At 42.9% G+C, this 27,592-nt stretch overlaps 1 protein-coding gene across 1 annotated transcript in view; it reads left to right on the top strand.

Annotated features, from left to right (window-relative positions):
• The window catches only part of phf14 (PHD finger protein 14), a 303,809-nt gene that overhangs the window by 23,094 nt on the left and 253,123 nt on the right, over window positions 1-27,592 (top strand). The window contains 2 exon segments of the mRNA XM_038796438.1: window positions 11,649-11,759; window positions 13,536-14,140. Of these exon segments, the coding sequence (XP_038652366.1) occupies window positions 11,649-11,759; window positions 13,536-14,140 (716 nt within the window).

The following is a 27,592-nucleotide window of genomic DNA, read 5'->3' as shown; positions in this document are numbered from 1 at the left end:
CAGCTTCAATGCTACTTCTCGTCCCATGAATATGGAAGATTTTGATTGGGTATGCGATCCATTTAGTTCACTTTCTTTCGAATTATCAAAGACTTTGTCATTAAAAGAACAAGAGGAATTTGAGAGCTTATGATGGACCACACACTGAAACTGAAGTTTGAAGAAATGCCCCATGACACATTTTCTACATCCGTGTTTCTGCCAAGTTGCAGAGTAGCTTGAAGACCTTGTTCTGTGAGAAATAAAACATGCATGGCTGAACAGAAAAAGGTCTATTATATAAAACTTAAGTGTGTCTTGTTTTTTAAAAAATTACTTTATCAGACCACAGCTCAAAGTGTGGACAGGGGCAAACCCCTAATCCAGCTCATTGTTGGAATTTTATCTTTCGTATTTGAGACAGATAAAGAAACACGCAATCTGTTGTGTAATCTAGGTTAATCCCATTTCTAATGGGGTTGCTACTCTTTAATGGTAAGAAGAATATTTGTTTTGAGGACTGTGAGCCTTGGAACGCTGTTCCCCGGCGAGCGGTAGAGGCAAGGGGAGGGATTCTCCGACCCCCCCCCCCCCCCGGGCCAGGTCGGAGAATCGCCGGGGCCTGCGTCAATCCCGCCCCCGCCGTGTCCCGATGCCGTGGGGGCACTCTTTTCCTTCCGCTTTCGCCATAGTCTTCACCATGGCGGAGGCGGAAGTCACCCCCTCCCCTGCGCATGCGCGGGGATGACGTCACCAGCAGCTGACGCTCCGACGCATGCGCGGACTTCCGCCGGCCGGCGAAGCCCCTTCGGCCCCGGCTGGCATGGCGCCAAAGGCCGTTCCCACCAACCGGCGGCGCGCCAACCACTCCGGTGCGGCCTAGCCCCTCAATGTTAGGGCTTGGCCCCTAAAAGTGCAGAGACTTCTGCACCTTTGTGGCGGCTCGACGCCGGAGTGGTTCACCCCACTCCATCATGCCGGGACCCCCCACCCAGCCGGGTAGGGGAGAATCCCGGCCAAGGTAGCCTTTCGGGCCTCACGGTAGCATGGTGGTTAGCATCAATGCTTCACAGCTCCAGGGTCCCAGGTTCGATTCCCGGCTGGGTCACTGTCTGTGCGGAGTCTGCACGTCCTCCCCGTGTGTGCGTGGGTTTCCTCCGGGTGCTCCGGTTTCCTCCCACAGTCCAAAGATGTGCGGGTTAGGTGGATTGGCCATGCTAAATTGCCCGTAGTGTAAGGTTAATGGGGGGATTGTTGGGTTACGGGTATACGGGTTACATGGGTTTAAGTAGGGTGATCATTGCTCGGCACAACATCGAGGGCCGAAGGGCCTGTTCTGTGCTGTACTGTTCTATGTAATCTATGTAAGGTCTTTGAAAAATTTTAAAGTAGCGATAGTTTGATTCTTGACTAACAAGGGAGTCAAAGGATATTGGGGGTAGGTGAGGATGTAACGTTGAGACCACAATCAGCCATGATCTTATGGAATGGCAGAGCGGGCCTGGGTTAAAATGCCCTCTTAATTTGTATGTATGTTCCAAAAGGTTTTTGTAGCTTTGCTTTTATCTAAAACTGCTGTGAATTGTAATAGTTTCTACATTAATCCTTCAAAAACTTAATTTAAATAGTCCATTTTCAAACTGGGTTACTTTTGTTCATGACCTTGAGGATTTTACATAATTTCCTTCAGATGAACCTTTAATTATTATTGAATCTTTGCTCGGAGGTGCGGCCGATTATTGGTTTAAATGCTCAATTTATAGTTCAAGAACAATTGGTGGACACCAGTCATTATCATAATGAATGGTGGAGCAGGCTTGAAGGGCTGAATGGCCTCCTGCTCCTATTTCCTATGTTTTTTTCTGTTTCTATCACTGTATCAAAAGAATTGGCTACAAAAATAGTACAATTCTAGATGAAAGGACCCTGATGGCATATACCCTAGCATCTAGGGCGTAGACTACTTAAATACGTCAGACAGAAGACAGCGGAAGCTTTAACCACAGGGGTTTGACCAAATGTCGCACTTGTGGCTTGTTAAGAAAATTCAAACTTATGGGGCTTTAAGAGGAAATTAGCAGCTATGGAGCATAGAAACAGAGTAGGCCATTCATGATTACCAGACTGGTATAGCACCAAAGGTGACAGTTGGCATAAAGCTATATCAAAACTGTAGACCCAGGCAGGCCAGGCCTGTCGGAACATGTTGCGACCACCAGGTTGTGCTTTCCAAAAGATTATGCCAGCTATTTGCTTGACCTCGAGCCTAATACTGCTTTACCATAACGATGAAAATTATATTAGCATTCCATTTATTTTCCATGGGTTCATTTTAGACCATGTGAGTCAATCTGTAGACCACCACTGCATTAAATGGACAAGAGATGTCTTGTAGTTGAAATTTCACCAGTTAATTTTGCAGAGTAGTAGAATTTTTCCAGGTCCAGGAACAATTTGACATGAGACATGTAGTTATGTGCAGAAGGGCATAAATTATAACAGCATTAGTGCTTCATGCTATGATAGTTCAGCTTCTTGGTGATGTTAAGTGCATCATAATGCATGTGACTGCCGATCAAAAATATTTTCCAAACATGTGGAAAGGTTTTGAACTGGCAGTTATAACAGAAAATTGCTATTGAGTGGCAGGAACTAAGTAGGCCTCATGTAGTCTCTCTTAAGAAAACTATATCTGTCACCTCCCATACAAATATTCAGTTGCCTAGCAGCTCCAGGACCTTTTTCTTAAAAGCTGATGGTCCAAAGTCCTGGGTGTGTGGTGGATGGGCAGGGGCGAGTTCCTCTGTGGCATTCTTTTGCCTGATCCTTGTACAGTTGAGGAGGTAGTTGAAAAGCGTGATGTAATTTGTTTGTCATTAGAACTAGGGGGTTATTGTAGGCCCTGGATTGAATAAATGATATCAGGGCTTTTGGATTTTCTGTACATGCGAAGATGTAATGTAAGGAATATTTGTAGGTTAAGAGAGAATGCATGAAGGGTTTTGTGCTTCCTTGTGGAGATTTCAAGGGGGAAAAGGCAGGGTTTAATAAACTAGGAATTAAAGGTATGTGGCAGTGGTATACTCTAGGAAAGATTACATGTTGATCCTTTTAGCTCACTCGGCTAAATCGCTGGCTTTTAAAGCAGACCAAGCAGGCTAGCAGCGCAGTTCGATTCCCGTACCAGCCTCCCCGGACAGGTGCCGGAATGTGGCGACTAGGGGCTTTTTACAGTAACTTCATTGAAGCCTACTCGTGACAATAAGCGATTTTCATTTTTTCATTTTACCTTGGCTGACTTGATAAGTAGTTAAACTTATTTCTACATAGATTAACCAAGTGAAGTGTTCAGGAAGTGATCTCCTTTCAGTGGCTCTGCTGGTTTTCTCCCTTTTACTTAAAAATAATTCAGTTTGGGCAGCATGGTGGTGCAGTGGTTAGCATTGCTGCCTCACGGCGCCGAGGTCCCAGGTTCGATCCCGGCTCTGGGTCACTGTCCGTGTGGCGTTTGCACATTCTCCCCATGTTTGCAAGGGTTTCGCCTCCACAACTCAAAGATGTGCAGGATAGGTGGATTGGCCACGCTAAAATTGCCTCTTAATTGAAAAAATGAATTGGGTATTCTAAATTTAAAAGAAAAAAGAATACTTCAGTTTGCCTGTTCCTAATCCCTGCTTTAGAAGCTAAACTGAAGGCTAAATGAGCTTGGAATCTTTCTGTTCCTATAAACTGGCTTCCAGCAGATTGGAATTCTCACAGTTTGCAAATAGTAAAAATTAATGCTCTGAAACTTTCAGCTGTTTAAACCACTTTAATGCTGTAATAGAATGAGACTTCTCTCTGATTCTATGACAGATTCCCAAAATTGAGCTGGGAAGCCATCCACAATTGTGCAAAGGACTCAATCAAGAAAATGGTAGCACTATTACAAGGGCCTTTGGAAATGCAGTTTTGGAGCTTTATACAATTTTCAATATATAATTGCAGGGGTCCATTCAACCCAGTATGTTGTAACAGGATTAGATAGGGTAGATGTTCCTGAGAGTGGTGAGACTGTAAAATTCAGATAACTGTTGAGGCCAAAATATGCTATGTTTTCAAGAAGTAGTTTGATATAGCACTTGGGGCTGATGGGATCAAAGGATATGGGGGGAAATCAGGAACAGGCTATGAGTTGGATGATCAGCTATGGTCATAATAAATGGCGCAACAGGTTTGAAGGGCCGAATGGCCTATTTTTGATTTTTCTGTGCATGCTCTTTGGCAGAACTATCGAAATAATCCCACACCTTGCTATTTCCCCTCAGTCCTGTAATTACTTTCCCTTCAAGTATTTAATTTTCTTTTGAAAGTTACTAATGGATTTGTTTCTACCATCTTTTCATGCAGTGCATTCCAGATCACCACAACTCGCTTTGTCAAAATAAAAGGTTTCTTCATATCATTTCTGGTACTTTGTCAATCACTTTAAATCTCTGTCCTTTTTGCTGCTGAATTAAAACCATGAATGATTTTCAACACTACCATCAAACCTTCTCTTAGCCCTTTCTACTGTAATGAGAGCAACCTCAGTTTTTCTGGTCTCTGTGTAACTGAAGTTCCTCATCCTTGGTACCATCTGTGTGTGTCCTCTTCATTATCTCCAAAACTCCTAAAGTGTGGTGTCCAGAATTGAACACTATATTTGAGCTGAGGCATAACCAGTATTTTGTAAAGAATTGGCATAGCTTAATTTCTTTTGTCCCCTATTCAGTTATGGTGGTGGGTGATTTTTAACTTCCCCTCTATTGACTGGGACTCATTTAGTGTTAAGAGGCTTGGATGGGGCAGAATTTGTAAGGAGCATTCAGGAGGGTTTCTTGAAGCAGTATGTAAACAGTCCAATGAGGGAAGGGTCATACTGGATCTGGTATTGTGAAATGGGCCCGGCCAGTTGATCGAAGTTTCAGTAGGGGAGCATTTTGGGTACAGTGACCATGATTCTCTAAGTTTTAAGGTACCCATGGTTAAGGATAAGAGTAGTCCTTGGCTGAATGTGCTAAATTGGAGAAAGGCTAATTACAAAAATATTAGGCAGGAACTGAAGAATTTAGATTGGGGGCAGCTGGTTGATGGTAAATCAACATCTGACATGTGGGAATCTTTCAAACATCAGTTGATTATAATTCAGGACTAGTATGCTTCTGTGAGTATAAGATGATTGAAGAGAGGGCAGTGGATGTTCTCTACACAGATTTCAATAAAGCCTTTGACAAGGTCCCTCATGGCAGACTGGTACAAAGGATGAAGTCACATGGGATCAGAGATGAGCTGGTAAGATGGATACAGAACTGGCCTGGTCATAGAAGACCGAGGGTAGCGGTGAAGGATGCTTTTCAGAAAGGAAGGCTGTGACTAGTGTTTTGCAAGGATCAGTGCTGGGACCTTTGTTGTTCATTGTATATATAAGTGATTTGGAGGAAAATGTAGCTTGTCTGAGGAAGTTTGTGAAAGAGTGGTGGAGTTATAGATAGTGAAGAGGAGTATCAGAGGATATAGCAGGATATAGATCGGTCGGAGACTTGGTGGAGAGATGGCAGATGGAGTTTAATCAGGCCAAATGTGAGGTAATGCATTTTGGAAGGTCTAATACAGGTGGGAATTATCAAGTAAATGGAAGAACCCTTGGGCGTATTGACAGGCAGAGAGATCTGGGCATACAGGTTCACAGATCACAAATTGGCAACACAAATGAATAAGGTTGTCAAGAAGGCATACGGCATGCTTGCCTCATTGGTCGGGGCATTGAGTATAAAAATTGGGAAGTCATGCTGTAGCTGTACAGAACCTTAGTTAGGCCACATTTGGGATATTGCGTACAATTCTTTTCGCCGCACTACCAGAATGATGTGAATGCTTTGGAGAGGGTACAGGAGAGGGTTACCAGGATGTAGTCTGTAGGGTATTAGCTATGAGGAGAGGTTGGATAAACTCGGATTGTTTTCACTGGAAGGACGGAGGTTGAGAGGCGGTCTGACAGAAGTTTACAAAATTGAGTGGCATGGTTAGAGTGAATAGTCAAATAGGCGGCATTGTGGCGCAGTGGCTACCACTGCTGCCTCACGGCGCTGAGGACCCAGGTTCAATCCCGGACCTGGGTCACTGTCCGTGTGGAGTTTGCAGATTCTCCCTGTGTCTGTGGGTCTTACCCCCACTACCCCAAAAGATGTGCAGGGTAGGTGCCATGCTAAATTGCCCCTTAATTGGAAAAAATTGGATACTCTAAAAATTTTTTTTCAAATGTGGATAGTCAGACGCCTTTCCCAGGGTGGAAAAGTCAATTACTGGGGGATATAGGTTTAAGGTGCGAGGGGGAAAGTATAGAGGAAATGTGAAGTTTATTTTTTACAGAGGGTGGTGTGTGCCTGGAACGCGCTACGCGGTTAGCTGGTGGAAGCAGATACGATATTGTCTTTTAAGAGGCATTATGACAAATACATGAATCGGATGGGAATAGAGGAATGCGGACCCTGGAAGTGTAGAAGGTTTTAGTTTAGACAGGCATCATAATCAGTGCAGACATGGCTGTTCCTGTGCTGTACGAAACCAAGGAGCAATATGCATTTTAACAACCTTCTCAACTTTCCTGCCATCTTCAAAGATTTAAATCTTTTTCTTCTTGAAACCTGTTTAAAATTGTACCATTCAGTTCATATTGTCTTTTGTCACTCTTCAAAATGTATCACTTCACATTTCTCTGTTCTAAATTCCATCTGCCTATTAAATCAGTGTGTCTGTATCCTCTTTAAGTCTGTAACTGTCCCCCAACTTTGAATTTACTACATTTCCCAGTTTCATGCTATTTGCAGACTTTGAAATTATGCCCTCCATAATCATGTCCAGGAAATTAATATATAGCAAAAGGAGGCCTGGACCCATGCTAACTACTTGGTGAACACTTTTGTATACCTTCCTCCAGGCTGAAAAACCACCGTTTAACGGTATTCACTGCCTTCTGTCTCAGCCAATTTTGAATTCATGCTGCTACTGTGCTTTAATCCCATGGGCTTGAATTTTGCCCAGAAGTCTGTGTGGCAATAGATCTTTTGAAAGTCCAGATATACCACACTACCCTAATCAGCCCTCAAAGAATTCAATCAAATTAAACACTGTTTCCTTCAGCAAATCCATTGGGTATCCCATACTTTCCCCAAATGCCAATTAATTGTGTCCCAGGTTATTGACTGTAGAAACTATTGATGTTAGGCTGGATTTATCCCTCGCCCCTTTTTCTAAATGATGGAGAAGGAAATCTAGCCCCTCAACTGTTAGTGTTCTTTTATTTTAATTGTATCAATTGAGGTAATGTACAAACAGGTGGAGGACATTCATTGGATGGTCCCCTGAGCACCTACAAAGAGACACTGATGCAGCAATAGAGTGGAGTCGGGAGATATGTATATACCTGCAATGTTTCATTTTGTGAATAAATCTATGCCAAGCAAAACCTGGCTCTGTTTCTTCCTTCATCAACTAGCTAGCTATCAGGAGTGTAACACTTCAAAATTAGTATTATGATCATTCACGGTAATTCAAACTTTTGCTGTAATGAATTGCTATCTAAAAGTGAAAGCCTGCAGCTTCGAGCATCCTAGATCAAAAACAAGACTTTCGCAGTAGACTAATCTCTGACAAAAACTCTTTTTAAAAGCCTGATAATCAGTATTATTTATGTTTGGAAGTGGAGTATGGGCAGGGGAAGAACAATTTTCCCCATTTAGGAATTACTTATTATTTCTGGCTTCTGCACCCTTTCCTTTTTAATATTATGCATCAGTAAATTGTCACATACCAGCAAATATCTCAAAGAATGCAGAAAATTTTTGTGTTATTAAAATGCAAAACCACCAGACTCAGTTATACCTAAGGGCCATGACATAATGGAAATCTTACATCAAATGCGGCAATTGGTGTTTCCATTTCAAATAAAATACTCCCATACCTAATTTGATACAATACAGGCTTATTTTATCAGATGATTTGGGATGGAACCCATACCCCTAGAGAAGTGTCCATCACCTTATTTTATAATGTGCTAATCGATCTTAAATAGCATTGTCCATAGGCATTTTTAACTTTCATTTTTACAGGATGTGGACTTTACTGGCTAGGCCAGCATTTGTTGTCTATCCCGATTTGCCCTTGAGAAGTGGTGGTGAGCTGCCTTCTTGAACCGCTGTAGTTCACTGTCAGCGACAGTGAAGGAACGGCAATATGAAATGAAATGAAAATCGCTTATTGTCACAAGTAGGCTTCAAATGAAGTTCCTGTGAAAAGCCCCGAGTCGCCACATTCCAACGCCTGTTCGGTGGGGCTGGTACGGGAATTGAACTGTGCTGCTGACTTGCCTTGTCCATCTTTCAAAGCCAGCAATTTAGCCCTGTGCTAAACCAGCCCCTGCACATTTCCAAGTTAGGTTGGTGAGTTGCATGGAGGGAACTTGCAAGTAGTGGTATTCCCATGTATCTGCTTCCCTTGTCCTTCGAGATGGTAATGTTTGCGGGTTTGGAAGATGTTGCTTCAGGAGACTTGGTGAGTTCCTTAATTCACCAAGTTAAGAGCATATATACTGCTGCTACTGTGCGACGGTGGTGGAGGGAATGAATGTGGAAGAGGTGCCAATCAAGTGGGCTGCTTTGTCCTGGATGGGGTTGAGCTTCTTGAGTGTTGTTGGAGCTGAACTCATCCAGACAAGTGAGGAGTACTCCAACACACTCTTGACTTGTGTCCAGTAGATGATGGACAGGCTTTGGGGAGTCGGGAGGTAAGTTACTCATAGTATTTATATGGCTGTTCCAGTTCAGTTTCCGGTTAATGGTAACCCTCAGAATGCTGATAATGGCAGATTCAGTGATGGTAATGCCATTTCATGTAAATGGGTTTGATTCTCTCTTATTGGAGATGATCAGTGTCTGGCACTTACGTTGTGCACTTGTCAGCACAAGCCTGGATAGTGTCCAGGCCTTGCTGCATTTGCACGTGGATTTCTTCAGTATCTGAGAAGTCGCAAATGATGCTGAACATTGTGCAATCGTCAGCGAACTTCCCCACATCATACCTTGCGCTGGAAGGAAGATCTTTGATGCAGCAGCTGAAGATGGTTGGGCTGAGGACACTATCCTGAGGAACTCCTGCAGTGATGTCCTGGGATTGAGATGACTGACCTCCAACAACCACCACAATCATCTTCCTTTGTGCCAGGTATGAGTCCAACCAGTGGAGAGTTTCCCCCCTGATTCCCATTGCTTCCAGTTTTGTTAGGGCTCCTTGATGCCATACTCAATCAAATATAGGTTGCCTTGATGTCAAGGGAAGTCACTTTCACCTCACCTCTGGCATTCAGCTCTTTTGTTCATGTTTGAACCAAGGTTGTAATGAGGTGAGGAGCTGAGTGACCCTGGAAGACCCCAAACTGAGCATCAGTGAGCAGGTTATTGGTAAATAAGTGCCGCTTGATTGGGCTGTAATGACCCCTTTCATTACTTTGCTGATGATTGAGAGTAGTCGGATGGGACGGTAATTGGCTGTGTTGGATTTGTCCTACTTTTTGCGTACAGGACATACCTGGCAATCTTCCGCATTGCTGGGTAAATGCCAGTGTTGTAGCTGGACTGGAGCAGCTTGGCCAGGGGCATGGCAAGTTTGGAGCACGTCTTCAGTATTATTGCAGGAATATTGTCAAGGCCCATAGCCGTTGTGGTATCCAATGCCTTGAGCCGTTTCTAGATATGTGGAGTGAATCATATTGGCTGAAAACTGACATCTGTGATGTTGGGGACCTCTGGAGGAGATGGATCATCAACTCGGCATTTCTGGCTGAAGATTATTGCAAATGCTTCAGCCTTGTCTTTTGCATAGATGTGTTGGGCTCCACCATCATTGAGGGTGGGGATATTTGTGGAGCCTCCTCTAATAAGTTGTTTAATTCTCCACTACCATTCATGACTGGATGTGGCAGAACTGCAGAGCTTAGATCTGATTCATTCGTTGTGGGATCGCTTAGCTCCGTCTCATCACTTGTGTCTTATGTTGTTTGGCATGCAAGTCGCCCCGTGTTGTAACTTCACTGGGTTGACACCACATTTTTCGGTAGGCCTGGTGCTGCTCCTGGCATGCCCTCCTGCCTTCTTCAATGAACCAGGGTTGATCCCCTAGCTTGGTGGTAATGGTAGAGTGGGGGATATGCTGGGCCATGAAGTTACAGATTATGGCTGACTTCAATTCTGTTGCTGCTGATCATAGAATTTACAGTGCAGAACGAACCCATCGAGTCTGCACCGGCCCTTGGAAAGCGCACCCTACATAAGCCCATACCTCCACCCTAACAGCACACCTCTACCCTATCCCCGTAACCCCATCTAACATTTTTTTGGACACTAGGGGCAATTTAGCGTAGCCAATCCACCTAACCTGCACATCTTTGGACTGTGGGAGGAAACCGGAGCACCCGAAGGATACCCACGCAGACACTGCGAGAACATCAGACTCCGCACGGACAGTGACCCAAGCCGGGAAACGAACCTGGGACCCTGGAGCTAAGAAGCGACCGTGCTAACCACTGTGCTACCGTGCTACCCCCTAATGGCCCACAGAGCTTCATAGTTGCCTAGTCTTTAGTTCAGAATCTATCCCATTTAGCATGATGGTAGTACCATACAACACGATGGATGGTATCCTCAGTGTGAACATGGGAATTCATCTCCACAAGGGCTGTGCGGTGGTCATTCCTGCCGATGCATCTGCAGCAGGCAGGTTGGTGCGGATGAAATCTAGCATGTTTTTCCCTCACCACCAGTTGCAGACCCAGTAATGTCCTTTAGGACTCGGCCAACTCGATCAGTAGTACTGAGTCAAGAGTTAATCGGTGCCAAGCCACTCTTGGTGATGGCCATTGAAGTCCCCTATCCAGAGTACAGACTGTGCCTTTGACACCCTCTGTGCTTCCACCACATGGTGTTCAACATGGAGGAGTACTGCTTCATCAGCTGATGGTGAATTATACGTGATAATCAGCAGGAGGTGTCTGGGACATTATCTGTAAGGTATGACTATGTCAGGGTGTTGCTTGACTGGTTTGTGAGACTGCTTTCCCAATTTTGGCACAGGCACCCAGATGTTAGTAAGGAGGACTTTGCAGGGCCGACAGGGTTGGGTTTGCTGTTGTCGATTCCAGTGCCTAGGTCTGTCCGGTTTCTTTCTTTTTCATTGACTTTGTAGAGGTTTGCTGCAACTGAGTGGCTTGCTTAGGCCATTTCTGAGGGCATTTAAGAGTGGATCTGGAAGACCAGGTAAGGATGGCAGATTTCTTTCCCTAAAGGACATAGTGTACCAGCTGGGGTTCGACAATTTTCAATGGTTTACGTGGTGATCATTAGACTTCTAATTCTAGATATTTATTGGATTCAATTTCTCAGTTCTCATAATTTGCTAATTCTGGTATAATGCAAGTGGATTAAGCTGTGTTCAGTTGATCAGACTGATGAGGGGAGAAGGGAAAATAAAATGTACTTGTTTTGAGTTGAAGAAATTTAAGAAAAGTTTAGATATTAGTTATTTTGGTTAACTCTAGGAATTGGGGGCATCTGTAGATGTTGTATTTACTGAATAGATCTTGATCTCAATTTCCATAGTTGAGCGTGGTCCAAAGAAGAGGCAGGTGAAGACACTAGCAACATCCCTCTTGGAAGCATTAGATTATGACAGCTCAGATGACAGTGATTTTGAAGTGGGAGATGCTTCTGGTAAGTACTGTTTGTAAGCGTTTATTTTGTGGAATTTTGATCTGCACTGTAAAGCATTTATTTTCCCTCCTGAAAGTGTGGACTTTCCTTATTGAGGCATTGTTTCATTGGTGGTGGTGTGCACTTCATGAGTATCCCATAATGTCTATGTAAACCCAGGATGATGCATGTTCGCAATCTATTTTATTGTGTACCAATGCTGAACTTGCTTGTGTCTTGTCACAAGTTCAGATACAAAGCTACTTCCAACAATAATATAATATAATAATTGCTTATTGTTACCAGTAGGCTTCAGTGAATAACTGTGAATAGCCCCTAGTTGCCACATTCCGGCACCTGTTCGGGGAGACCGGTACAGGAATTGAACCACGCTGCTGGGCTTGTTCTGCATTACTAGCCAGCTGTTTAGCTCACTGTGCTAAACCAGATAGCAGTAAATGTAAATTATGCCACAGTGCCAGAGAACCATGGGCTACTCTCCCCTTTGAGAGCTGACTGGTGGTGATTTAGCATGAGGGTCACTACATCTCAGACTTTGACGGAATCAAAGTATATCTTTGAGTGTTTATAATGACAGAAAATGAACTTGGAGAGATGTAAGCGTGTTCCCAATGGTCACAGAACCATAAAACACGGACACTAAATTAGTATCTTTGTTACCGTTTAAAAATAAGAGGTCATCCATTTAGGACAGAGCTGAGGGGAATTTGTTTTCCCATAGTGTCGTGCGTCTTTGGAAGTCTTCCTTAAAAAGTGGTGGAAGCAGTGGCTTTGAAAAATTTAAGGCAGAAGTAGATGGATTCTTGATAAGCAAGGGGGTAGGTGGGAATATGGACTGGAGGTCACGATTGGATCAGCCATGATCTCATTCATGGCTCGAGGGGCCAATTGGCTTACTATTCTTAATTCGTAAATTTATATGTCTTAAAACATTTGTTTAAAATTGTACATTGTAATGCAAGGTCTTCCTTGCCAAAAGTTCCAATTGTAAACTGAACTAGAGTATGCTATTAAGAGCTACAATTTTCTCTTTGAACTATATAGATTTATGCAGCATGATGGAACAGTGGTTGGCACTGTTGCTTCACAGCGCCAGGGACCTGGGTTCAATCCCCGCTTAGGTCACTGTCTGTGCGGAGTCTACACGTTCTTCCCGAGTCTGTTTGGGTTCCTCCGGGAACTTCAGTTTCCTCCCACAAGTCCCGAAAGATGTGCTTGTTAGGTGAATTGGACATTCTGCATTCCCTGACAGTGTACCTGAACAGGCGCCGTTAGTGTGGCGACTAGGGAGTTTTCACAGTAACTTCATTGCAGTGATCATGTAAGCCTGCTTGTGACACTAATAAAGATTATTATTAAGATGATGCTCACTGCTATATTACATTATCCCATTTCATCACCATGGGGCATTGATCAAATTAAATACTTTAAGAACAAAGCATAGCTAACACTCCTGTGATCAATGGAGCGTGACAACTTTGCACTGCTAAATGTATACACTGACTTCAGAATCAACCTCTTCATTGGATCTCTGTTCTTGTGATGATTTCTAACCCTTCCAGAGGGTTTTAATAAAATCCCCACTGGTGGACCATCTTACACTGACACCAAACTGGATTGTGCTGATTGTTAAATTTGGAAAATTCAGATCAAACAGACATTATACTCAAAATGTACCATCAGATAAAGGCTTTTTAATGTAACATTTGTAAATTATATGTTAATCATCTTAGTCAGTTAAAAATACTTTAAAAGTTAATATTACTTTTGTAACAGATTCTGATGGGAGCGGCGAGAGTGCTGGTAAGGACAGTGAAGAAGGTTCAGAAAGTGAGGGAGGACAAAATGGCAGTGAAGTGGACTCTGAACAGGATAAAAAAGATACTTCTGATGGAAAGATGGAAGTTGAATGCAAGGACGATCAGCCAGAAGAACCTGATCTGGATACTAAGGAGGAAACTGAAAACAAAACCAGTAAGAAGAAAACTAAAGAAATGGTGGGTGATGCTGAGCCAGATGAATCAAACGATGGACAGAAGAAATGGAATTTGCGTAAAAAGAGAACAATGCTGGATATGATATCAGTGGAAGAGTTGAATGGTTTTGATGATTATGATAGTGAAGATGATAATGACTGGCGACCTTGTAGTGGAAAGAAGAAAGGAAAAAGTGTAAGTAACGACGATGGTGAAGAAGGTGGTGGTGAGGATGATGATATCAGTGACAGTGAAGATGGAAATCCTGATGATGAGCAAGACAGCAGCAGCGCCAGTGAAGAAGATAAGAGAATTCAAAGAAAAAACAGACCTTCCAGTCAAAAAGCTGCCAAGACAGAAGGCACAAGTGATGGCTTTATTCTGACACAGAATACGAATTATGAGGTACTGTGATTAATCAGTTATATTTGACCATATCATACAGAACTGTTTCCACTTCAAGAACTTTCAAGCGGTTATTGGATAGGCATATGGAGTGCAGTCGAATGATTGGGAGTAGGTTGATTTGATCTTAGTTTCAGACTAGTTCGGCACAACATCGTGGGCCGAAGGGCCTGTACTGTGCTGTACAGTTCTATGTTCTATTAAAAAAGGTACATGCAAAATGCTTTTATGTTAGAAAAAAATTACATGATTAGAAGTTTTGAAACTGGAAAGCTGTATAGCACAATTATCTCCGGTCAGCAACAGTGCAACAATTTTCAAGGCACATAACTCTTGTGAAGTAGCTGTTAATATAATAGGAATACATCAGATTTTGCCCCATATTTTCCAGACATATTTTACTCTTCTAGTTGTGCCTTCTATTTTTACAATTAAGGTGGATATTAAAGGCAGCATAGTGGTTCGCACTGCTGTTTAACAGCATCAGGAACCCGGGTTCAATCCCGGCCTTGGGTGACTGCGTGGAATTTGCACTTTCTTCCTGTGTCTCCGTGGGTTTCCTCCGGGTGCTCCGGTTTCCTCCCACAGTCCAAAGATGTGCATGTTAGGCGGATTGGCCTTGCTAAATTGCTCTGTCGTGTCCAAAGATGTGCTGGGCTAATGGAATTATGGGGATAGAGTGGAGAGTGGGCCTAGGTATGGTGCTCTCTCACAGGGTCAGTGCAGACTCGATGGGCCGAACGGTCTCCTGCACTGTAGGAATCCCATGGTTCTAAGAACTCAGTTTAAAATGAGTGATTGTAACAGCTTTTGATCCTTGTTTTACTGCAATTAATAGGAAATTAAAGTTTGTCCGTATCCTTTTTCTGCTTTTAGATGTCTTTTGTAGGGTAGACCTATTGAACACCTAATGTTTTGTAGATTGCTGTTTTATACTTAAATGTATTTTTTCAAAAGTCCCGAATTAGAATGTAGTGAGCTCCTTCCCACAGCCTGAAAAAACTTTCCCACAAACTGGAAAGTTTAAATTTAAAAGTGGTAGCTCAAGATCGCTTTTATGTACTAACAAAAGAATGACAGACGCAAAGTCAGGCCATCTAAGGTAGGGAGAAAATAAATGATTGTTGAATTTGTTTAAAATGCAATTTATTACTTAGAATTGCATAGAATTTACAGGCCATTGGGCTGACCAGTCCATGTCAGTTCATCTGCTCTGCACAAATCTCCCCCCATCTTGTTTCATTTTTGCTAGCAACATAGCCTCTTATTCTTTTGTCCCTCGTGTTTGTCTAGCTTCTTAAATGCATTTATGTGATTCATCTGCACTACTCCCAAGTGGTAGCAAATTCCTCATTCTCATCCTCTCTGGGTAAATTCGTTTTTCCTGAATCCCTCCCTGGATATATTTGTGACTATCTTTTATATTTATGAACGCAACATGGCCATAGCGAATTCTTCCATTAAAGTCCACACAGTTTTCTGAGGGAGGTTATTGAATAGCAGAACAAGACTGCAGCCTAGACTGACGTCAGTTAACTCTGCATTGATCAGGTAATCTGTTAATTCAAAATTTTGCATCACATAAACAATACAACATGATCGCATCAAGGCAGAACTTGTGTCAAATCTTCCAGATTCTACTTCATGCCTGAAGTGGAACAGTTGATTCCCCATCTTTGTTTCAAATATGAAACCGAGTAGAAAGACCAAGTATTTATGTAGTGTTTTACACCCAATCAGTTTTGAAGTATGGTGCACCAGTTAACGTATAGCAAGGTCCCACAAATAGCGATGAAATAACTTGCAAATCATCAGTTATTAGCGTTTTAGTTTGGGGAGTTTTTTCATCCAGGCTGAGAAGCCAAATGCTCATGTTTGAACATGACTTGTTTTCCAATTGCCAAGATCCTAATCACTTGCTAATGGCTGTTATGGACCAGAGGTGAGAGAATTTGACTAAAGGATATGGAATAAAATTAACCTGAAATTTTGAGCTTTTATTAAAATTAGAAGTAATTTTTTCTACATTTTCTTTAGCAACTCTAAAGAGACTATTTGGACAGATGTGCTGAAATCAACAAACTGGGGTGGGGGGGGGGGGGTGGTGAAGCTTTTATTTTTTTAAAATTAAGGAGCAATTTAACATGGCCAATCCACCTACCTTGCACATCTTTTGGGTTGTGGGGGCGAAACCCACCAAACACAGGGAGAATGTGCAAACTTCACACGGACAGTGAGCCAGGGCCAGATCGAACCTGGGACCTCGGCGCCGTGAGGCAGCAGTGCTAACCACTGCCCCACCGTGCTGCCCTGAAAAAAGCTTTTAAAGCCAAAGCTTTTTGGTGGAGTAGGGAAATATAGTGCGCATATGTGTAAGTGTGCAGCCAATGGGACATAAGTCATTGCTTACCACTACTGTTACTGTTGGGGCAATGAGCAGGGGTCAAACATTTTTCACAGGCCACCGTGCCTATAGAACACTATTTGATGGCTAACTTAAAACTAAAATGGAGGCAATTCTGGGAATAGATTGAGCTGCAGACTATTTAACTTTTATTTAGAAAATGCAATTGGTGAGGGGGACAAAGCTATATTTTATGGAAACATAATCATTATGAAGTAAAGGAATAAAAATGGATGTTGAGAGTCAATTTATTTGGCACAGATCTGAAAGAAAACATCGGTGCTTGTGGCTAATTTGGTTCACCAAACTCTGGTCCCACTCACTGATTTAAGGGATTGTTAATTTGTTACACTCTAGGTTTAGGCACAATTCACAATACATTGGTATATGTTGTCGTGATAGTTCTCCCACCGCCCATCATTTTTAACGTGATATTCGTAAATTACAGATTATTATTGCTATCAGTCTGTAATCCGTGAGCAAAAATAGTTGGTAATGCTTGGGTATCACCAATTTCTACTTAACAACCAGCTGCAGTTGATATTGATGGTCACCCCTGTAGGAGGGTTTCCAAGGCCAGATTTTACGCGGGATTCCTCTCTTATAGTTATGGCTTAGCTTAACATGGCTTAGCTGTCACTTCTATATTATCCAGTAAAATTTACTGTAAGCAAAATTATGACTTGTGATCAGTTCATGATTTAACCCCATCCTGTCACCAGTTTACCAGGATCTTGTGTCCATTCTAAAGTTGTTTTTCTGACATTCCCATCCAGTGTATTGCAGTCAGTTTCTGTCCACATCATCGTTCATCCAGGGCAGGATGCCAAAGCTGGTTTCCTTTTTACTCCATGGATTGTTTGAGACAGGATATTGGGGCACCGATAAGAACTGTTTACCGAGTTGACTATGTTATTTGCTGATCTCACAATCCCGTTTGTCTCAAAAACATGGGCAAGTTAGCTAGCTTAAATCCTATCATGCACTGTGACCAATGCTTATATCAAGAGTTTAAATGCATATTACTGCTATGTCCTAAAAATACAGGTTTAATGGTTAATAATGATTAGGTATACTTTATATGATTAATCTCAATCCTTAATTCCAAGAGTGGGGGTGTCAATTACAAGGGGTCACGATTTCAAGGTGAGAGGGGGAAAGTTTAAGGGAGATGTGCGTGGAAAGTTATTTACGCAGAGGGTGGTGGGTGCCTGGAACGCTTTGCCAGCGGAGGTGGTAGAGGCGGGCACGATAGCATCATTTAAGATGCACCTGGACAGATATATGAATGGGTGGGGAACAGAGAGAAGTAGATCCTTGGAAAATAGGCAACGGGTTTAGATAAAGGATCTGGATCTGGATCGGCGCAGGCTGGGAGGGCCAAAGGGCCTGTTCCTGTGCTGTAATTGTCTTTGTTCTTTTGTTCATTTTTAATAAACCAACTTACGTAGAACTATTCTAGTGCTGTCCTAGCTATTCAGTTTTAAGAGGTCTCATCTCTGGACAGCAACTGACTGTGATACATAGGATGGGAAAAGATGTTGACTATTTACCTTATCTATGCCCCTCATTATTTTATAGATCTCTATAAGATCATCCCTAAGCCTCCTTCGCTCCATGGAAAAACGTCCTAATCTATCCAACCTTGTTGACATGAATTCTAAATACAGAAATATGTAGCATTAGGTAGTTGTTGAGAGATTTTTGGAGGCTGAGAAACTACTTTACACGTAAGCAATCCTGGCTCCCCATCCGTTTCAAACGAGAACAGGTAGAATAGCATCTTAACATATTAATGGCAGTTCTTTTGCTGATAAAATCGTGTTTCCAGTTTATTTTTTGTCTATTAATTGGCATGGCAAATGTTCAATAATGATTTGTTTTATTGCTGTGATCAGGCAAGGGACATCAGCACTTCTGAATGCAAGAAATAGGAACAGGAGTAGACCACAAGACTCATTCAGCCTGCTCTATCATTCAATATGATCATGGCTGTTCTTGGACCTCAACTCCCTTTTCCCACCCGCTCCCTATATCCCTTCATTCCTTGTGAGACCAAAAGTCTACCAATCCAGTCTTAAATGCATTCAACTGGAACATCCACAATCCTGTGAGGTAGAGAATTCCAAAGATTCACAACCCTTTATATAATGATCAGCCTCTTATCCAGAGATTGTGCGTCCATGTTTTAGACTCCCTGACCAACTGAAACGATCTCTCGCCGCTAACCCTATCAAGCCCCTTCAGATTCAATGCAGTTACCCCTCATTCTTCTAAGCTGAAGAGAATATATGCTCAATTTACTTAGCCCCTCATCATAGGACAATACCCACATCCCAGGAACTTTTGCTGTATAGCCTCCAATGTAAGTATGTCCGGTATTAAATGTGGAGACCAAAACTGCGCACACTACTCCAGATGTGGTCTCACCAAGACCCTGTACAACTCCAGCAAAACCTGTTTATTCTTTATTCCAATCCCCATGTATCAAAGACCAACATGCCATTTGCCACTCTAATTGTTTGTTGTATCTGCATGCTACCTTTTTGTGTTCCTTGCACAAGAGCACCCAAATCTCTTTGAATATCAATACTTAGAATTTTCACACATTTCAAAATTCCAGAATAGAATAGATAATTTCTCTATTTTTGTCACCAGTAAATTAGCATTGTTACTCTTCGATATTGCATTGACAGATACAAAGCAGATCAAAATTCTTTATAATCTGTCCCAATATCAGAGATAATTTGATTTATTTCATTGTTTATTGAAAGGCAGGACATAGATTTATATTCATGACCTCAGGCCCTCCCAAAACACTTTATAATCAATTAAGTACTTTTGAAATAGAGTTACTGTTTCAATGTTGGGAAACACAGCAGCCAATATGTGTAAAGCAAAGTCCCATGATCAGCAATGAGGTGCTGACCAACTATTTGGTTGACTGATATTGGTAGAGGCATAAATATTGGCAAGAAAACTGACAGAGCTCCCCTGCTTCTTTGAATTTTGCTGTAGAATCTTTTATGTCTGATGGGCTTCAATTTAACATCTTATCCAAAAGAAAGCACCTCCCTCCATCTGTGCAGCATTTCATAACATCATAGAATTCACACTGCAGAAGGAGGCCATTCGGCCCATTGAGTCTGCACTGGCCCTTGGAAAGAGCATCCTATTTAAGCCCACAACTCCACCCTATCCCCGTAACCCAGTAACCCCACCTAACCTTCTCAGTACTACTTCAATAATTTGTACTCTGCTTTCTGGACTGAACCCACAACCTTCAGAATCTGTTCGAGTGCAACATGAGTCCTCAGCAGATGGTAAACTGTCAACAAGGAGAAAGTGTGATGATTTTTGACCTGGAAGCAGTGCAAAGAAGGAAAATTTGTAATTTTAAAAAACTTGTTCATGGGACAAGGAGGTCGCAGGCTGTGTCATTTATTGCCCATCCCTAATTGTCCTTGAGGGGGCAATTACATTGCTGTTTGTCTGTAATATCACAGAATCTCCACAGTACAGAAGGAGGCCATTTGGCCCATCGTGTCTGCACCGGCCCTCTGAAAGAACACCCTACCCAGACCCAATTCTCCACCCTATTATCAATTTATAATGGCCACCTAACCTACACTTCTTTGGACTGTGGGAGGAAACCGGAGCACGTGGTGGAAATCCACGCAGATACAGGAAGAATGTGCAAACTCCACACACTGAGTCACCCAAGGTCGGAATTGAACCTGGGTCTCTGGCACTGTGAGGCAGCAGTGCTAAACACTAATATCTAATAGCTGATTTAATATCACCATCTGTGCGCTATTTCACTGGCAACTTACAACATAACTATGATCACAACTGTTATCGCTCAAATTCCTGTTTTCTCAAAGTCTCCGTGCTACACAAGCTTCTTTAGCTACTGATTCCATCAATTAAAGTACTAGTTTCAAGACTGGAAATGGTTTTATGGTTTCACTTCTGTGTCTCGTCACCATCTGCAGTGGTGGGATTTGAACCAGAGACCCCAGAGCAGTACTCTGGGTCTCTGGATTACTCGTCCAGTGACAATACCACTATGCCACCGCTTCCCCAATTTTGTGAAAATCTGTGTTTTTTTAAACAGAGAGTTTAAAATGTACTTTTAAGATTGCATCAATTGTATTGAGATCTATTCTTGGGTAATAGGAAATACTGGTCCATGTGACCTGGTGGCACTTTCCTGAAAGCAGTACCAAAGGAAAGATGTTAAGATACAAAAGGGCTGTGTGACCAGGCACAAGACAGAAAAAAATTAATTGCTATAAAGAAGAAAGGAGAGCAGTTACAGTCTTAGAAGGACAAGCGGGTGACAACAGAGTTAGAACAGTGATGTGAATTGGACAATTCTTTTGCTGTCCTTCAGTTTTGCTGGAGCCAACCAGATTGTTTAATAAGGTTATTTAATAAAAGGAGTAACTGACGAATCTGTGCCATCAAGATTGTCGTGAGCCCAAGTAAGGTGGTTCTGCAGGAGTGTGTCATTTGGGTGACCACTGTCTCCGGGAAACTCAGATGGAGTGGAGCTACCTTTGCAGGTGACTTGACCAAACCCATTGAATGAGAGAAGCAAAATTGTACATTCTGAAGGCCAAGTTGAAACGTTTGAGAGATTGCATTTGTGTAATTTATAGTTTGTACCAACCGTAGTTTGCCTGTTAATTCATGTTTAATTTACGTAGATTCTGCTTAAAGTTAAAGTAAAAGTTACAAAAAGCGGAATCGTGTTTGTAGTTTCTCACCTATGGCTCGTTTAGTAGATTTGGTTATTTTGTTTTTATGATTCCCCCATGGGGATAATAAAAGTACACCAGGTCCATGAAGAAACTTGTTCAAGCGGGGTAAACCAAAAGCTTTTATGGTTAGAAAATTAATTTGGATTATACTAGAAAGATGCCGGTGTCTATGTATTTACATTGTGTATCTTGTGTTGCCCTATTATGTATTTTCTTTTTATTTTATTTTCATGTACTAAATGAGCTGCTTGCAGGAAAATATTTTACATTGTACCTCGGTACACATGACAATAAACAAATCCAATCCAAGATGGAAGAAAGAGTTTGCATCTATGTCATGCCTTTTACGACTTTGGGCTCTCCCCAAGCATTGCCTGCTTTACAGGCAGTGGAATACTTCTGAAATGTAGTCACTGTAATGTAACAATGTGCTGAATAAATTTTATCTATTTTTACTTTCAGACACTTTGCAGTATTTTAGTTTAAGCCTTAAAGATCTCCAGAATGATGGGGAAAACTGTGTAAGCTACTGGGGAATTTATTTCTTCCTTGCCCTGAGATAAAGGACAAAATGAAGACAATCTTTTTTGCCTTTGTTTAAATATTGTTACGTAATTGCCTACCGTCATAGTGCCAATGTTGTGGAGTTGTAGCTTTTTAGTTTTAGAAACTTAATTTTAAATGTAAGTTCAGTCTAAAAAGTCCCTGGTAAACATCTAGATCTGGCAAACCATACAGAATTAAGATAATGACATTCAAAAAGGTAACTTGTGTTTACTGGGTAAGGATCATAAATAGCAGGTGAGCTTACTTAGCTAAAGAACTGGAGTCAAATGCTTTCCGCTTTCCAGTAAAGGAGACGTTATTAGTGTGATTTTGCAGAATGAAGGGAAACTTTGAAATTAAAAGGTAGTTCGTTTGAAATTCTACCTGGAAACAGACCTTGTGTGTCACATTGCTGTGGAGATGGGTGGAGCTCAGTGAGGTACTTTGTTTTAAGTATATTTCTATGAATTCAGTTAGGGCATAACCAGTAGGCAAAACTGGTTGATGTTTGGTCAAAACACCTTCGGGTCTTGTGTAAATTGTTGCTGCTTGGAAGTTGAGAGATAAAGGCAGACCTACACCTGAACTAGAGTAAATGCTGGATCTTTGTTTGCACTGGAGTGCTGAGCTTGTGGCATTTGAGTGCTACAGTGAGAGTTTGGTGACTGAGGGAGTTAGGTAAGGAGGGAGTAAGGTGCTCCTGACATTTCATTTCCTATATTTATCAAAGAGCGTGAAGGGAGCCAGGAGTTTAGAGTACAACTGACTGGAAGTAGAGTCGGAGGGCAGAGGTCCAGTTGGTCCAAGGGGCAGCTAATTCTGTAAAGTAAGAGGGGATGGAGGCTAAGGCAGTTGCATGCTCCTCCTGTAGGATGTGGGTGGTGAGGGATACCACTGGTGTCCCCGCTGACTATACCTGCGGGAAGTGCACCCAACTCCAGCTCCTCAGAGACCGTGTTAAGGTACTGGAGCTGGATGAACTTCGGATCATCCGGGAGGCAGAGGGGGTCATAGAGAAGAGTTACAGGGAGGTAGCCACACCAAAGGTACTGGACAAGAGTAGCTGGGTTACAGTCAGGGGAAAGAAAACTAACAGGCAGACAGTGCAGGGATCCCTCGTGGCCGTTCCCCTTCAAAACAAGTATACCGTTTTGGATGCTGTTGGGGGGGATGACCTACCGGGGGAAGGCCCCAGCGGCCAGGTCTCTGGCACTGAGTCTGGCTCTGGGGATCAGAAGGGAAGGGGGGAGCATAGAAAAGCAATAGTAATAGGAGATTCAATGGTTAGGGGAATAGATAGGAGATTCTGTGGTCGCGAGCGAGACTCCCGAAAGGTATGTTGCCTCCCGGGTGCCAGGGCCAGGGATGTCTCTGATCGTGTCTTCAGGATCCTGAAGGGGGAGGGTGAGCAGCCAGAAGTCGTGGTGCACATTGGTACCAACGATGTAGGTAGGAAAAAGGGTGTGGAGGTAATAAACAAGTTTAGGGAGTTAGGCTGGAAGTTAAAGGCCAGGACAGACAGAGTTGTCATCTCTGGTTTGTTGCCGGTGCCACGTGATAGCGAGGCTAGGAATAGGGAGAGAGTGCAGTTGAACACGTGGCTGCAGGAATGGTGTAGGAGGGAGGGCTTCAGGTATTTGGATAATTGGAGCGCATTCTGGGGAAGGTGGGACGTGTACAAGCAGGACGGGTTGCATCTGAACCAGAGGGGCACCAATATCCTGGGAGGGAGGTTTTCTAGTACTCTTCGGGAGGGTTTAAACTAATTTGGCAGGGGAATGGGAACCGGATCTGTAGTCCAGCAACTAAGGTAGACGATGGTCAGGACGCCAAAGCACGTAGTGATGCAGTGGGGAAGGTAACAATGACAAAGGAGAGTACTTGCAGGCAAGGAGATGGGTTGAAGTGTGTATACTTTAATGCAAGAAGCATCAGGAATAAGGTGGGTGAACTTAAGGCATGGATCTGTACTTGGGACTACGATGTTGTGGCCATCACGGAAACTTGGATAGAAGAGGGGCAGAAATGGTTGTTGGAGGTCCCTGGTTATAGATGTTTCAACAAGATTAGGGAGGATGGTAAAAGAGGTGGGGGGGTGGCATTGTTAATTAGAGATAGTATAACAGCTGCAGAAAGGCAGTTCGAGGGGGATCTGCCTACTGAGGTAATATGGGTTGAAGTTAGAAATAGGAAAGGAGCAGTCACCTTGTTGGGAGTTTTCTATAGGCCCCCCAATAGCAGTGGAGATGTGGAGGAACAGGTGCAGAAGTCACAGGGTAGTAGTCATGGGCGACTTCAACTTCCCAAACATTGAGTGGAAACTCTTTAGATCAAATAGTTTGGATGGGGTAGTGTTTGTGCAGTGTGTCCAGGAAGCTTTTCTAACACAGTATGTAGATTGTCCGACCAGAGGGGAGGCCATATTGGATTTAGTACTTGGTAATGAACCAGGGCAGGTGATAGATTTGTTAGTGGGGGAGCATTTTGGAGGTAGTGACCACAATTCTGTGACTTTCACTTTAGTAATGGAGAGGGGTAGGTGCGAGCAACATGGCAAGGTTTATAATTGGGAGAAGGGTAAATACAATGCTGTCAGACAAGAATTGAAGTGCAGAAGTTGGGAACATAGGCTGTCAGGGAAGGACACAAGTGAAATGTGGAACTTGTTCAAGGAACAGGTACTGCGTGTCTTTGATATGTATGTCCCTGTCAGGCAGGGAAGAGATGGTCGAGTGAGGGAACCATGGTTGACGAGAGAGGTTGAATGTCTTGTTAAGAGGAAGAAGGAGACTTATGTAAGGCTGAAGAAACAAGGTTCAGACAGGGCGCTGGAGGGATACAAGATAGCCAGGAGGGAACTGAAGAAAGGGATTAGGAGAGCTAAGAGAGGGCATGAAAAATCTTTGGCGGGTAGGATCAAGGAAAACCCCAAGGCCTTTTACACATATGTGAGAAATATGAGAATGACTAGAGCGAGGGTAGGTCCGATTAAGGACAGTAGCGGGAGATTGTGTATTGAGTCTGAAGAGATAGGAGAGGTCTTGAACAAGTATTTTTCTTCAGTATTTACAAACGAGAGGGGCCATATTGTTGGAGAGGACAGCGTGAAGCAGACTGATAAGCTTGAGGAGATACTTGTCAGGAAGGAAGATGTGTTGCGCGTTTTGAAAAACTTGAGGATAGACAAGTCCCCCGGGCCTGACGGGATATATCCAAGGATTCTATGGGAAGCAAGAAATGAAATTGCAGAGCCGTTGGCAATGATCTTTTCGTCCTCGCTGTCAACAGGGGTGGTACCAGAGGATTGGAGAGTGGCGAATGTCGTGCCCCTGTTCAAAAAAGGGAATAGGGATAACCCTGGGAATTACAGACCAGTTAGTCTTACTTCGGTGGTAGGCAAAGTAATGGAAAGGGTACTGAGGGATAGGATTTCTGAGCATCTGGAAAGGCATTGCTTGATTAGGGATAGTCAGCACGGATTTGTGAGGGGTAGGTCTTGCCTTACAAGTCTTATTGAATTCTTTGAGGAGGTGACCAAGCATGTGGATGAAGGTAAAGCAGTGGATGTAGTGTACATGGATTTTAGTAAGGCATTTAATAAGGTTCCCCATGGTAGGCTTATGCAGAAAGTAAGGAGGCATGGGATAGTGGGAAATTTGGCCAGTTGGATAACAAACTGGCTAACCGATAGAAGACAGAGAGTGGTGGTGGATGGCAAATATTCAGCCTGGAGCCCAGTTATCAGTGGCGTACCGCAGGGATCAGTTCTGGGTCCTCTGCTGTTTGTGATTTTCATTAACGACTTGGATGAGGGAGTTGAAGGGTGGGTCAGTAAATTTGCAGATGATACGAAGATTGGTGGAGTTGTGGATAGTGAGGAGGGCTGTTGTCGGCTTCAAAGAGACATAGATAGAATGCAGAGCTGGGCTGAGAAGTGGCAGATGGAGTTTAACCCTGACAAGTGTGAGGTTGTCCATTTTGGAAGGACAAATATGAATGCGGAATACAGGGTTAATGGTAGGGTTCTTGGCAATGTGGAGGAGCAGAGAGATCTTGGGGTCTATGTTCATAGTTCTTTGAAAGTTGCCACTCAAGTGGATAGAGCTGTGAAGAAGGCCTATGGTGTGCTAGCGTTCATTAGCAGAGGGATTGAATTTAAGAGCCGTGAGGTGATGATGCAGCTGTACAAAACCTTGGTCAGGCCACATTTGGAGTACTGTGTGCAGTTCTGGTCACCTCATTTTAGGAAGGATGTGGAAGCTTTGGAAAAGGTGCAAAGGAGATTTACCAGGATGTTGCCTGGAATGGAGAGTAGGTCATACGAGGAAAGGTTGAGGGTGCTAGGCCTTTTCTCATTAGAACGGAGAAGGATGAGGGGCGACTTGATAGAGGTTTATAAGATGATCAGGGGAATAGATAGAGTAGACAGTCAGAGACTTTTTCCCCGGGTGGAACACACCATTACAAGGGGACATAAATTTAAGATAAATGGTGGAAGATATAGAGGGGATGTCAGAGGTAGGTTCTTTACCCAGAGAGTAGTGGCGGCATGGAATGCACTGCCTGTGGTAGTAGTTGAGTCGGAAAATTTATGGACCTTCAAGCGGCTATTGGATAGGTACTTGGATTAGGGTAGAATAAGGGAGTGTAGGTTAACTTCTTAAGGGCAGCACGGTAGCATTGTGGATAGCACAATTGCTTCACAGCTCCAGGGTCCCAAGTTCGATTTCGACTTGGGTCACTGTCTGTGTGGAGTCTGCACATCCTCCCCGTGACTGCGTGGGTTTCCTCCGGGTACTCCGGTTTCCTCCCACAGTCCAAAGATGTGCAGGTTGGGTGGATTGGCCATGAAAAATTGTCCAAAATTCTATGATTAACCTAGGACAAAAGTTCGGCGCAACATCGTGGGCCGAAGGGCCTGTTCTGTGCTGTATTTCTCTATCTCTATCTCTCTATCATACTTGATGCAACCTGCGATTGGGAGCTGGGATTTAATACAACCAAAATTGGGAAGGGGATAAAGGACTAGAAGATTTGTTTTGCAAAGAAATCTACTGTAATACACTCAATAAAAGGCAGTCAGCCTTGTAGTCGTTGGAGTTTTGGACGTAATCGTCTGGTTGCAGTTTGAAACCATAACAGTATCAGTTTGAAACCAAGGGTGCTTTCTGATGATTTAAGCTGTTGCACGGGAGTTGCAGAGAGGTCCGTCCCATGGAATCCAGAGTCATGAAATTTGAAGGTTGCTTAGCCAAAAGCTAATGGAAAGACTCCATAAAATCTTGTACCTTGGCAAATAGGTGGAACACTGAAGAGAAATCAAAGTGAATTCTGGAGAGCCATGATATACCTTGTAAGTTGATCCCAGGAAATGTGAATGAACCTTAAAAGATTTTGTAAGATGAAGGAATCTTGGGATGGGGAGTGAATAGAATGTAGAATTGAGTTTAGAGCATAAGTCTTTAAAAGCTATTGTTTTACGGAAATAGTACTTTGTTTAATTTCTCTTGTATACAATACTTTGTTTTTGTTAAGAAACCTTGAAATCGTGTGGTGTACTTCTGTTGTTTAATTGGTGGTTATTGGAATTTTTATGTTTAAGTGTTAACGGCCTCAAACAGAATCGCAACAAAATATGGAATTTTGCTTTCAAGCAAGTGAGCAGCAGACCCATTTGTAGATTAGCTACAGGAATTATGACTGCTCCTTTGACTGTCAATTTTTAATGCGTAATCA

This window comes from Scyliorhinus canicula, chromosome 5 (assembly GCF_902713615.1).
Source record: "Scyliorhinus canicula chromosome 5, sScyCan1.1, whole genome shotgun sequence".
Taxonomy (NCBI): Eukaryota; Metazoa; Chordata; class Chondrichthyes; order Carcharhiniformes; family Scyliorhinidae; genus Scyliorhinus; species Scyliorhinus canicula.
Note: the sequence above shows the minus strand (reverse complement) of the source record. Positions and strands in the feature narration are given on the sequence as shown.